The sequence below is a fragment of the Eurosta solidaginis genome, chromosome 1, assembly GCF_040869045.1.
Source record: "Eurosta solidaginis isolate ZX-2024a chromosome 1, ASM4086904v1, whole genome shotgun sequence".
Lineage (NCBI taxonomy): Eukaryota > Metazoa > Arthropoda > Insecta > Diptera > Tephritidae > Eurosta > Eurosta solidaginis.
In genome coordinates this window covers 173,053,073-173,067,828 of record NC_090319.1, presented here as the reverse complement: position 1 = coordinate 173,067,828, position 14,756 = coordinate 173,053,073, and the positions used below count along the sequence as shown (strand labels likewise).

General features: G+C 36.3%; 1 protein-coding gene across 4 annotated transcripts in view; it reads right to left on the bottom strand.

Moving 5' to 3' along the window:
- Positions 1 to 14,756, bottom strand: part of hyd (E3 ubiquitin-protein ligase hyd) — a 1,108,663-nt gene that overhangs the window by 260,017 nt on the left and 833,890 nt on the right. For all 4 annotated transcript variants that reach the window (XM_067760031.1, XM_067760029.1, XM_067760028.1 and 1 more), the window contains one exon: positions 10,901 to 10,974. In XM_067760031.1, the coding sequence (XP_067616132.1) occupies positions 10,901 to 10,974 (74 nt within the window). The remainder of the gene's footprint in view (positions 1 to 10,900; positions 10,975 to 14,756) is intronic.

Here is a 14,756-nt window from a genome sequence, read left to right as displayed (position 1 = left end):
CGATGGGCGAATGATGCCATGATTCAACAATTCGGCAATTTGTTGGTCAATCTCATTTTTTAGAGGCATGGGATATGGGTACGTTTTTGAATAAATGGGCCTTTCTTCATTTCTTGTTCTAATTTCTGCTTCGACATTAGTGACGAAAGTCAATTTCTTGTCGGGCTCGGAGAATAGGGTCGGACATGAGTTTATAAGTTGTTTTAGTTTTTCATTATCCTCAGGATTTAAGTGATTAATCCGTAGGGTGGTATGTGTGATTGAGTTTATTGGAAGCTGTTGGATGGGATATTTGTATTTGTTAAGTAGAGTGAAACAATTTGCATTTGTAAAAATTATTGCATTTAAATTTTTCAATGTGTCATTGCCTATAATTTCATCGAAAGTTTTAAGGTTTGGCAGGATATGAAATTTAATTTTCCCTATTTCATTTCCGATGATATCAACATTTGCATGGTGACTTGTTTTGACGGGTCCTCCAACTGAATTTGCATAAAAAGATCGATTTGGAATAGGGTTTCGTATGTAAGTCGGATTAATATAATTTTTGTTCGAACCTGTATCTAATAGAAATTTCAATTCGTTTCCATTTCTCATCCTGTAAGGAAAATATGGTAACGAAGAAGGATTTAATCTAAAAAATTTATATTATCGGTTGCATAATCTGTTTGTCCGTTTTCGGACTGTCCTGCTTCTTGTTCGTAACCAAGGTATTGTGGATTTTCGTAGTAGTATCCCTCAACATTTTCGGAAGTCTCGTTTGAGTGTCCTGTTGAAGTAGGGTCCACAGCTTCTGTATTGTAGAATCGTTGCTTTTTGTTAGGATGTTGTAGGGTTTGCGACGGTGGCCGTTTATTAAATGGTTGAGGTTGCCCATTGGTTGGATTTCCTTGTGCAGGATTATGAAATCCTTGAGGTTGGGACCTGTTCTGGTAATTAACCTGTTTTGTTTGTATGGACTTGTCAACGTCCATTGGGACTGGGGGTTTGGGTGGGAGATGTGGTCTGTAACTCTGTTGAAAATTGCCGAAAGGCGTATTGTGCGATGTGACGTAGGGGTTTGCTTGTAGTGTGCCGTAGGGGCGATATTGTGGAATTGGATTTGAAACTGGTTGTAGTAAGCCGTTCTGTCCATATTGTAGGGGAAGGTTTGAACCATACCATAGTGGAGGTCTCAGAAAAGGTCCTTGCCCGAAATTGGCAAGATCCGGATAAAATGGTCGCGGTTCTGGTTTACCTGTGTAAGTCCGGGGTAGTGAGAGGTTAGTTGGCTTAACATTGGGTGTCATACGCGAGATATTATTTGCATGGCTCGTCCTATAGTTCATATTGTCTAGTTTGAGACACATATACAGAGCTTGTGGTAAGCTCGTCGGTTCCCTGACACTGAGGAGACTTGGTAGTGGACCATCCAATCCCCTCACAAATGTATCGAGTACCTTATGCCTGTAGGATGCTGTCATGACATTCATCGCCTCTTCTCCTAACTCGAGACAATCAATTTTGTCCAAAATAAGGGATAGGTATTGGTACACTCGGTGGTAAAACTCTTCAACGGTGCTGCCCCGTTGGACGAGAGAAGTCATCTGGTACTCTAACGTACTGACGTCCCTCTTGTCTGAAGAGTGCAGCATCAGACACTTCTTTATCCTACTCCAGTTTAAAGGAATTCGGTAGGATTGGAGTGCCGCATCGGCCTCGCAAACTATCTTGTGTCTTATGGTATGAAGGATCGCTTACTACCTAGGAATGTCTTTGTTCTGTCCGTGCATCTGTCCACTGATTTCCTCCATGAACTGAACTCACCTGGTTTCCCAGAAAACTCCCTTAAACATTTCACCACATCGGGTATCCTGTCAGATGAGTCAGTGCTTCTACTAAAGTCTACCCTGCTTTCCTCCTCCTCTGGATGGAAGAAACTGCTTCAGAAATTAAGGTAACAAATTCCCTTTTCTGGTTGTTGGTAAAAGCGGTACTTTGCTGTAAATTTAGTCTCGCCAGAGTCTCAGCTATCTGATCTTCCTGACTCATTCTATTTATTTATCCTCGCAAACAAGACGGAACAACTATGGATATTTAAACTGTAGTTTTTGCAAGAAAAATTTAACAAAATTCTTTAGTTTTGGAAAACTTTAGCCTTCGATTAATTTCTTTAAAATTTTAAATGTTGTTATTTTACTTATAACTGACTTACATTCATTCATAACTTACTCTATCATTAACTGCATATTGTTGGTGTTGTTTGCGATTCCCTTTAGAGTTGTTGTTTTGCTAATTTTTTGCAGCTATTGTTGATGTTATTGCCTTGTTCTACTTCTTGCCACTATTACTGATGTCGTTCAGCGATTCCTTTTACAGTTGTTGTTTTTTGTTGAATTTTTGCAGTTACTATTGTTGGTGTTGTTATTGCTTTTTCTTTTTTTAAATTTTCTCAAAATTTAAACACTTATTTTGATGTCAGGTTATTCAAAGTTTTTGTTTGTTTTTGTGTGAATTTATTCAAGTCAAAGATTTCCTTACTTTCAAACACTTATGGACGTATTCATTTACTTACAGTTTTATTAAATCCAGGCGTTTTTGAATAGTCTTTCACTAGTTTGGCAGGGAAAATACTTCCCGTCCTTTTTCCCAAGTAGGTACTAAGTGGCCAAAACTAGTGTTTTATGGTTCGCGCGGGACTTTTGCGTTTTAACCCACACTTCCGTTGGGCGCTAATAAACTCACGACGTTATTTCGTCTGTTAAAATTGTTGTTTATTAAACTAAATTAGTTACTGGTACGGCACATATGTGCTTTTCGATTAATCTAACTTAAAGAATTTAATTAATTATGCGGCACTAGGTGCCTGTTGGGTTTATATTAAACTACGTCGGTTATGCGGCACTATATGCCTTTCCGTTAAAGCTAAAATTAAGACTAACTTATTATTCAAGCTTAAAGTTATAAGCTACCCTTCCTGAGCCTGCCTACGTGACCAAAGATGCTTGGTCAGCAAAATAGGGTTTGCGCGTGTAGCGCTCAGCTGAAGTATTTGGTCATGTGAGCGAATAAGCGGTTGCGCGTGTTTCGCTCGCTGAAAGTGTTTAGTTTCATAAACTAAGAATTTAGCGGATGCGCGTGCAGCGCAATTGCACGTTTGGTTGCAACACGACTCCCAAATATGCGAACGGTTTGTTTGTTTGCAGAATATTCTGTGGGAATGGAATTTATGAAATGTTGTTTTAACTAGAAGGAGAAGTTCACAAAGTATTGTGTTAACTTGTATGAACAACAATTGAATTATCAACAAAACCAACATTCAATTTCCTGAGGACGTTAAATGGTTGATCTCTCCTGGTGAGAAATTTACACTACCAACTACTAATGCCACCTTTAAACCGCTAAAGATCATAGCTGAGATTGAGCAAGTCATACAACAATTTGAGGATGAGAGAACGAAAGAAATGGAGAGATGTCGCCTAATCAGCAGAATAAATCAATACAGACGTAACATAAAGCACAACCCAGTAGACAAATTTATAATCGCAACGTTCAATAAAACAAAAAACTTTTTAAAACAATACAAAAATGACATTATCATAACGGATTCCCATAAAGGAAACAAAGTGGTCATGTACAAAGCTGATTACAGGGAGAAAATGAACAAGTTGCTTGGAGACAAAAGCACGTATAGAGTAGCCCGAAATGACCCAACTAACAAGCTACAGAAACAGAACAACAATCTCGTCGACGAACTATGCAAAAGCAAACTAACGTGCACAGCACTTAATGCGCTACGACTGTACGGCTTACAGACAACTCATAATCAGGATCTACCTCTACGTCCAATAGCATTCTCGGTCGATGTTCCCTGCTATGGTTTGTCTAAATTTGTTGGAAAATTGCTGAGACTTAATATCATACGAGTACAATTTAAAAAACTCTTTTAGACTCAAAGATAGGTTGGAGAAGGTTCAAATATGCGGAGACTACTTATTGGTATCTTTCGATGTGGTGTCATTATTCACTAACATATCATAATGAGTAAATTTCATCAGATCCAACAAACATACCGAGAAATAAGTTTCTGGAAATACTAAACTTCTGGAATGAAACTTTGGAATGCCCATGGGCAACCCCCTATCTATGACAATAGCGGACGATTTACTCGATGCCACCACTTTGCAATTAAATAAACCTCACAACATAAATATAAAGATGAAGATGACGACACAAAGAAGTAAAATATGTAGACGACATTTTTGCTATTGTAAAACAAAGCGACGTTGAGATTATTCTGAACACTTTCAACCAGTATCATAGCAAATTACAGTTTACTATGGAAACAGAAGATAACCAAAAGATCCCGTTTTTGGATGACCTTGTACATAGAAACAACAATAAAATTTGTCTCAATTGGTACTCGAAACCTATAGCGTCAATTTTCTCTCAGCCCAGCGGAAAAAATATAAAATTAATACAGCTAAAAATATGATAAATAAAGTTTTAACCCTTAGCCATGAACAATTTACGGAATCGAACAAGGAAACAATTTGCAACGTGCTTATAAATAACAACTACCCGCGGCATTTAGTAAATACCCTCATTGAACAAAGAACAAGAGAAATTCATAATAAGCCCAAACAAATAACCCCTACACAAACAACAAATGAGACAAAACGATACCACAGCCTCACATACATCCCAGAATTCTCAGAAGAACTAAACAAAAACTTAAAAGAACACAAACAACACATATCTCTGGCGCACAAATCAAATTGCACTGAAAGAAAAAAGACTGGTAAAATCAACCGAAATACGGGTCAATTCAACCGAAATGTCTGTCAATTTTTATCCATCGCAACGAGATGTTGAATTAACTGCGCACAAATCTTTGATTCCTAATTGACCGTTTTAGTAGTCAAATGAACAAAAAAAGTTGTTGCGACAGCTTTGTACGAAAGTACTTATCTTGTTATATACATGCATACGTAAATATTTGAATACATAAAAACGCATGCTTGCTACAAATACATACATATGTACGTACTTACTAACCGAACTTCAATTGGGCGTGCATCAAATATGCTGGCACACATTAAACATTATACACTTTATTATTTTGTTTTATTAAACGCACTTTCAGCACATTTTTTTTATATAATTCATTTAATTTAGAGTTTTGAACTTCGCTTAGCAAACAGAAATGAAAATAGTAGTCACAAAACTGATTCTCAATTCTTTCAGTTGCAGCTCAGCTCATTCTCAATTTCTCCTCTCGCATGTAGTTGCCACACTTGATTGTTTCGAACAAAACTAGTAGTATAAATGTTTGACATAACATTTTAAAAGGAGAACTTGTAAGTTATAGAAAAGTAAAGAATCAAATCGCAGGAAGGTGATTCACCACTGGAGTAACTTTACATGTAATTCGATAAGTTTAATTTTCGTAACACTTTAAGGGTTTTTCGTTTTGTATTGATAATTGAAAAACTAGTTTTTATTGTTTTCCCATTTTGTGTGTTTTTCTGGTTTTGGTGTTTTTTTTTAACAAGTGGCACAATCGTCATAAGTACAAAGTAGAGAGCGCAGTGAGCGTAAAATTCTCTTTGAATTTTGTTCATGTATTGACTGTTGATCGCTGTTGAAATAACTTACTTAAAGCGACAATTTCTCTTCTGTTGAAATGAATAAACTAATTTGTTCGCTTGACAAAGAACTCGGTCGAATTAACTATAATTCGATCAATTTCACCGAATCTCCGTTAAGGCAAGTACAACAGAACCGATTTTTTGATTTTAGTAGCACCATTTCTTTCAGTGTGCACACTCTCAACTGTATACTCCAAAACTAAAAGCCCAATAGAATCACAACATATAAACAACGTCATATACGAAACTAAATGCAACGGAGGAGAGAACAACGACTGCAACAAAATATACATTGGAACAGGCGTAGGCAGATTTGTAAATGAAAGTGTATAGGTAAGTGAGAGCGCATTGATCGCGCGAACCAATTGGTTTTCGTGTCATTCACTTGTTAGACAGCAACTAACAAACACTTCTATTTTTTTGATACGCAATATTCAAAGCGAACAATTTTTTATGCTAATCAAAAAAGTTATACGTATATTCATGCATATGTTTAACATTCGCTGCGCAAACATGCGATAGCCACACACGATGTTGCCACGCCACTTGTTCAGCGACGACTAAATTTGATAAGCAAGGAGCGCAACCTGTCTGTGTGAAGACCGTAACCTGATCAATTGATCTATGAAAACCAGGGTTGGGTTTTTCGATACAATTGTATTTTTTTGATACAATTTGACTCAAGAAAGTACTGAAGTACTACGCTGCCATTTTTGGTACAATTTTGCCTACAGCTAATATTCTAATTTAAGTAATGTATTTTGACGCTATGGCAACTTTCTTTCGAACAAACGACAACGTTCCTTTCGCCTGTGTACTTGCACTAGTAGTTCGATTAGCACTGTCTCTCTTTATCACATACGATTTTTCAAGCAATAATTAGTTTGAAATAATATGTACCTACATACATATGTATGAAACCCACCTGTTTTCACTGAAATCAAAAAGAAGTGAAATTCAGAAACATGTCCTAGTAACCATCGCCGTTTGTAAACTTACAATTTTTCTCTAATATCAATTACAAAAACCATTGTATAAACCAATATGAGCAAAGCTCGCTAATTAAATACATATGATCATATTTTACAGTAATACGGCTAGTTAGAGTTAAATATAAACAAATCTAAGTAAAATTTACATTTTAATTAAATTAATTAGTCAAATATTGTAACGCATTTAACCCACAGTGAAACCCAAATCTTCTTTTGAAATTTGAGTAAATTGGACCAAGGATATAATAGTTAACATCATTTAGTGGATCGGGCTTATCTTACATGTCTGACGTTCCAGGTTTTGTGATCAAAATCAACTGCTTGCATCGGGACTTCATATTTACAAAACCTGTTTTTAGTGATAACTATTGAACGTCTTCGAACTAAATATATTTACACTGAAGCAAGAATTTTTATCTTTTCTCCCATAATTTTTGAACGCATCTCTGCAGTTTTAGAGTAGACTAAATTTTACCGAAATTTTTGGCCCGTTTTTCGTTTTACCTGGCACATTTTTGTTCAGGCACCTGCTTCAGCTGGCGCGAGGGATTTATTTGTGATTGTTGCCAACACAAATTTCAGATAAATCCCTCGTGAGAGCGGAAAAAAGGAGAGTGTAAACAAATGTTTCGTATCAAGCCATCTTTGTATGAAACACCGATGGATGCATTGGAGTGACAAGAAGACCACTAGGTATGTCGCACACAAGAAAACGAATCGGACATAAGAAGAAACAAAAGCAGTACAGCTCTTGCGCAACATATACTGGCACAGGCGCATACAGCTTATATGCAAAACGCGAAAATTTTAGACACAGATAACAAAATGTACCTGACATTAATGGTACAGATAAATAATATTATAAGTGACTCAAATTTACATCTTTTGTTATTGTTCAATGTTTTTATTTTTTTCAACTTTTTCACTGTAAGTGATACACATACATGTTTTCGATGATATTGTCTTATTATGTATTATGTTTGTTTGTTTTTTATAAAATAAAGATCCTGCGCCTGAGGATGCCAAGGAGATTGGCGAAACGTAGAGAGTTAAGTGGAGAAAAAGTTGATCTATTTTTCTTGCACTAGCGCACATTAGACCGTATCATCCTATTAAATAACTAACATAAAGAATCCATAAAGCGGTCAGCAAATAAATATCATAAACATGTTTAAGTTTTGGAACACTTGCGTTGATTGCTATGGACTATGTAATCTCGCTGAGCTCAACCTTCTTAATGGTTTAATTAATAAAATAGAAAATAGTACTGAGCTACAAAGTTAATAATAAGTATGACATTTTAATAAGATTTAATTTCACGCACGCCACGATGTTCAACAGGCTGATGTTATTCGGTAACTGATTCGTGTTGTCGACCATACTTTTGAGGGTTGTTAAGGTTGATTATGGCAAAGTACGGCACTATTTCAATTACCGTCATATGCGGCAGTTACTCACGAACGTACATAGCAAAAACGTGTCAGCTGACACGGCCTATCTTATGAGTGTGCAATGTAAACGAAAACTCACCGACGTGCAACGCCCGTACGTACGTAGCCCGGAACGTAGAAATCAAAACAATTTTGATTTTTTTCCGTAAGAACGTGTCAGCTGATCGCTCTCTCACTAGACAGAGTTGCCTAGTAAACTTTTGTGCGCTAATTTTTGACCGTTTGCAGTTTTATGCAAAAACACCTAATTAAAGCTTGAAAAATTGTGAAAATAATTCGAAATAATTATGTAAAAGTGCAGATTATAAATATGTAATCTATTTATATTTATTTAATATTAATTCCAGCCTTTTACAACATCAAAAATTAAATTGGAAAAAGTTGATGTTTCCATAAGCATGCATGCAAACTGGTCAATGGCAACAGTGCTTATCTGTAAACAATACCCACACAAATATGTTATGTACATGTACACAGACGCACACATTGATTCCTACGGGCTTGAGAGTTCGGTCAAACGTGTTTCGTATGACAAACGTCCGTACGTACGGCACACATCGGTGGGTAATTGCCGCTTTACACGTGTAAGCCATTTTGTCGCCACAATGGACTCCTAACTTGGTTTTAATCTTCATGTTAACGCCACGATTTATAAGGCTAGAAATTTTTTAGCATTCGCTAGACGTTGGTCTAGAGAATAAAGCGACCTTATGTAACAAAAGCCCATTTTACTACTTTAGTGACACCGATATCAGAATATGACTCCATAGTTTGGAATCCGCAATACCAAGTTTATCGAAACAGGCTAGAATCTATACAACGGCAATTTTACTTTTCGCATTGAGGAATTTTCAGGGGGACTCTTTGCACAACTATCCCCTTATACTATGTAGTCAATCTTCCAACACTTGCAAGTCGCCAGGAAATGCTTGGGGTAATATTTATGGCAAGACTTATAAATGGTTGGATAACAAGTCCTTCGTTCTGCACGGAGTAAACTTCAGCGTCCCTTTACGACGTTACAACCCTCTTCTTTTGAGGCACGGTAGAACTACATAATTTCGAATTGCGAACTTTTCGGTAATTGTTTCATGATTTTAACACTCCTTCTAATCATTCGATGTACCGGATTCACTTTTTACTGCAAAGAAAACTGTTTTCTCCCATCTTGTAACAAAATATGAAAAAAGAAGAAAAAAATTATAATAATTTATGTAACACAAATGATCACTTATTTAACAATATAGTATATGCATAATTTGTAACTATATATGTTAAATGTGCAGGTGATGATTTTTATTCTGTAGCTGAGCAGTTTTAGATCTCGACGCTTAACAAACGCCCGACTATCAACGACTCTGCCAAACTAAAAAACCAAATAAAAATGTGTGTCAAGCGAATGCACCCCTCGTGTCGGTTGGGCGGGCTTTGGTGGGTAACCGTTGGGTTTATTATTATAAAATTGATCCAGGTGCAAGTCCTATCCTGTGACTCTATTCGTTGCGCTTTTAAGAAAGCGTTTATAGAAATGGGTTAAATATAATTAATTTTAGCTCAATCTATGTTCGACTATCCATTGTTTTTGCTAGCTTCTTAGAAATGCCTGGACTCCCAATTCACTTGTTTTGGTAGGGTTTCCCTGAGATCGCTGAGAGGGGTCATTTTCTGGTCTCCCAAGTTGTTCGCATTGGCTGGATTCCTGTCTGAAATCTGTTTAGGACCACCGTGCAAAACTACTATGCGCGCCAAAAATTTCTATAGTGTATTATGTAGACCGTTTTGACGAGGTTCTATTCCCTTATCATGCTTGGATATCACTCAAACTCCTATTCCAAAACGGAATATGGGAACACAGTATTTGTGAATAAAAGGATCTAACTAATAGAACAGTAGTCAAGTGAATAGTAAATATTTGGTGAGACAAAATCAAAGCGAAGATCATTTAACAGGGAACTCTTTTCATGACGATTTGCTATGACTCGCACAAACTACGTAATTTGTATCGTAGTTATGAGGAATGCTCTACAAGTATTTTAAGAAAAACCACGTTATGATATTTACAGTTTCCCATTACATTTCTATGAATGTCTTAGCAGGATAACGAACTAATGAGACAACGAGAAAAACTAGCAAAGGACTTGTTCTGATTAATCATCATATAAATTTAAGCTGACCGTCACATTCGACAAACCTTAATATGATAGAAAGAAAATGTGTAACTACACATTAAAGTCTCTCGCATTCAGACATCCTTTCGTTTGTTTCGTTAACCACTTAGTGCGCTTCTAATTCTCAGCTAGTTAGTGAAATATTCTAAAGACGTAGTTTAAAATTTTTATCCCGAATCGGGGGTTTTTCACAGCAAAATAAGATAGCTCAACACGCAGTCAATGCCTCAGGGCCCAAGTGCTCGCCCCCATTAAATACATATAGGGGTTTTTCATTACAAAATGAGGTGGCTCAAACCGCAGCGAATACCTCAGAGCCCAAGTTCTCATTCCCAATAAATACATATGAGGGGTTTTCATAGCAAAATGAGGTGGCTCAAACCACAAACAATACCTTAGAGCCGAGGTGCTCTCCCCAAATAAATACATACAAGGTGCAACAGGGGAGGTTTTTCCCAGCGAAATGAGGAAGCTTTTCCCTCAGAGCTGAAGTGCTCGCCCCCAATTAAATACATATGTACAAGGTGTAACAGGTGCTTAGCATTCCTTAGTTTTTAAATTTAAAAGATTTTAAAGAACTTTGCTAAACATTTCCACAGCCCATGTGTTCAGAACTTTACATCGATGATAATAGAAACAAATATATAAGATTTACATACCTTTGGAAATAATTTTTCTCCTAACTGTTGTAAGTGCACCGATAAATGGTCATTCGGGTTATCAGTTGTATTATCTTAAAATAAAAAAATAGAATTCAATTAACACCTAAATGTTACAAATGAGTCATAATTTTTCAAACAAGCCATTTAAAATTGATATAAATTAGGTAATGTTAAGTGCTTCAAATACTAAACTGAAACTATTTCGGCAAAACACGTACGTGCACTGTACACGTCTTGGAAGTTAACTATTTAAATTAAGAATAATATCATACATATTTTTAGACATTGAATTAAAACTCAAACAAAAAGTTAGTGACGAAACACCTTAGGCAAAGAATTTTTATTTTTTATGAGCCGTTACTCAATACTTTGGCAAAATACTAAATGTTTTCTCAAGATAGTCGCTGGTTTTTTTGTCAGATATGTTTATAAAAAAACCTTCTATACATTTTCGTGGCGTATTTATGTTTACTTTAATGCTTGCCTTAAATTAATTAGAAGTTCTCTTTATAAAAATTATAATTACGCAAAATCACTACACCGCATAAATATATAGGATGCAGTTAAAGAAAACTAACCAAAACTTCCTTGAGAAAACATTCGGCATGAATTGGTTACTTTGTTGTTGCCAAAGTATCGAGTGACGGTTCTTATAAAAACTCTTTGCTTTAGGTAAATACACTTACGGTAAACAAAAAGCCAACGAAAATTGTTTGCGATTTACAGTATATCTACTGTCACTACAGCTACGCAAAGCACATTTTTAGTTCTCGTGGTCAATAATGAAAATACCTCAGCTCATTTGGTGATATGTTAACACAAAAAAGTTAGTAAGTCCCAGCTGTTTTCGTAAAAGCAATTATATTTAAAAAAAGTAATAGTGTTATCCTTAAGAAAGAAATTTACATAAATGTCTACAAACCGCAAATAACTCGAAATAAACTTAAAGAACTGGTAAAATCAACCGAAATACGGGTCAATTCAACCGAAATTTCTGTCAAATTTTTATCCGTCGCAACAACATGTTGAATCAACTGCGCACAAATATTTGATTCGTAATTGACCGGTTTAGTAGTCAAATGAACAAAAAAATTGTTGCGACAGCTTTGTATGACAGTACCTATGTTGCCATATAAATAAATAAATGTAAGGGGCGATAACCTCCGAAGTGATTTTAGGCCGAACTTCTTTTTTTGTTCATTTGCGTCATGCTCCTTTTTAATTTTTCTTACAAATTGGCGGGACGCGGCCTATTTGGTTTATGCCGACTCCGAACGGCATCTGCAAGGCATCTGAGTTTTCACTGAGAGCATTTCATGGCAGAAATACACTCGGAGTGCTTGCCGGACATGGCCGAAGGGCGACTCCGCTTACAAAAATTTTCTTCTAATTGAAAAAGCTTGTTTATAAAATTTTTATGTTGCTTTTCCCGGGGTGTGAACCCAGGGTCTTCGGTGTGGTAGGCGGAGCACGCTACCATCACACTACGGCGGCCGCCATATAAATACGTAAATATTTGAATACAAAAATATGCATGCTTGCAACATATACACACATATGAATATAGAAATGAAAATAGTAGTCACAAAACTGATTCTCAATTCTTTGAGTTGCAGCTCAGCTCCTTCTCAATTTCTTCTCTCGCATGTAGTTGCCACACTTGATTGTTTCGAACAAAACTTGCAGTATAAATGTTTGTCATAACATTTTAAATAGAGAACTTGTAAGTTATAGAAAAGTAAAGACTCAAATCGCAGGAAGGTAATTCACCACTGGAGTAACTCTACATGTGATTCGGCAAGTTTAATTTTCACTTTAAGTTGAAACGATTCCAAAACAACTCAAACTTTTATTTTGTCGGAAACATCAACATTAAAAAAGGATGTTTTTTTATTATCTTACTATAGGACCCGGCAGACGTTGTCATGCCCTAAATTTGGCCTATCTGCATACATTTTAAAAAGCTTTTTCCGTCTGAATCTGCCTTCTACCCCTCTTCACTTTTTCCTAATCCTTTTATTCACTCCTCCCTCCGTCTTTTTGGGTTCATCTATCTCCATCTTCGACTCATTCTATCTCTTTCTCAATCTCCTTCTCTCTTTTCTCTTCTCTCAATTTCTTCTCATTATTTGCATCCCTTATTGCCTGTCCCAGAGGGTGATATGTATTTTATTCCAGTCCCAGTCCCAGTCCCACTCCGAGTCTCAGTCCCAGTCCTAGTCCTAACCCCAGTCCCAGTCCGTCTCTGGATAATATATTACTCTGTACTAAAGCACTCATCAACAGCTTTCATTTGATACCCATATTGTATAAACACTGTCTAGGCATTCACTGGCCCACGTTTTGGCCTATATCTCGAGACCCTAGTCGCCCAGGGGTATGAAAATTACCCTCTAAAAAAATGTCATAGTACCTCTAAATCGCGGGCCCCCTCAGAAACCGCTCCACCCTCTCGGCGGGCCTAGTGATGTGCTATACTTGATATCATTCGCTATAATATTTTTTATTGATAAGCAGGTTGTTTAATTAAACACCAAGCAATTACACGGAAGTATATCCGCACCACCTGAAAATATGAGTGCCACTGCGTATACGTAACATTTTATTATTACGTATATACAAATAAAAAAATTTGCAATAAAATAATATTGCGACTATAAAGTGAGATATAACCTATCCTATCTCTCAAGTTAGATCAAACTAAACACGGGGTGCAAAACAAATTCAAAATCGGTTCAGTAGTTTTGGAGTCCATTGCGCCCGAAAATGTTGTGACACATGTTTTTTATATATTAAGATTATAATCGTTCGCGTGAGTGAAAATTCATAAAAACTTGAACAAAATGTTACTAACTTTGGAAAAATCCTGTTCGTTCAAGCAAACCTTTTGCAACAAGAGGGCGCAATTTTGCATTTCGCTTGGACGGGAAGTTGCAAAATTGTACCCGATAAATAGGTGTCCCGGTATCTCATAATTTTTTGCACAGTAAATTCAAAAAGGGTTTTTATACTCAGCTGAGCAGAGTTCACAGAGTATATTAACTTTGTTCGCATAACGGTAATCCGTAACGGCATAAACTAATCGAGGTAGATATAGACTTCTATATATCAAAATGATCTGGGTGAAAAAAGAAATTCATTTAGCCATGTCTGTTCGTCCGTCCGTCTGCCCGGCCGTCTGTAAACACGATAACTTAAGTAAATTTTGAGGTATCTTGATGAAATTTGGTATGTAGGTTCCTGGGCGCTCATCTCAGATCGCTATTTAAAATGAACGAAATCGGACTACAACCACGCCCACTTTTTCGATATCGAAAATTTCGAAAAACCGCAAAGTGCGATAATTCATTACCAAAGACGGATAAAGCGATGAAACTTGGTAGGTGCGTTAACCTTATGACGCAAAATAGAAAATTAGAAAAATTGTGTACAATGGGCGTGGCACCGCCCACTTTTAAAAGAAGGTAATTTAAAAGTTTTGCAGGCTGTAATTTGGCAGTCGTTGAAGATATCATGATGAAATTTGGTAGGCACGTTACCCTTATTACTGTATATGCGCTAAATAAAAATTAGCGAAATCGGATGACGAACACGCCCACTTTAAAAACAATTTTTTTTTAAGTCAAATTTTAACAAAAAATTTAATGATTTTTAATAATCGGGAATTGCCCATATTGCTTTTTTTTAAATGTATGAAAACATTTATTTGAAGCAATTTTTTAATTTTTTTTTTTTTTTATTTAATAATTTGGGAAAAATTTAAACAACGTGACATCAGGACGGACAAGGCGACAGCTGTTTCGATTATACCTTATAAATCTCTTCAAAGCCTTTTCTCCCGGGAGTGGGAGTC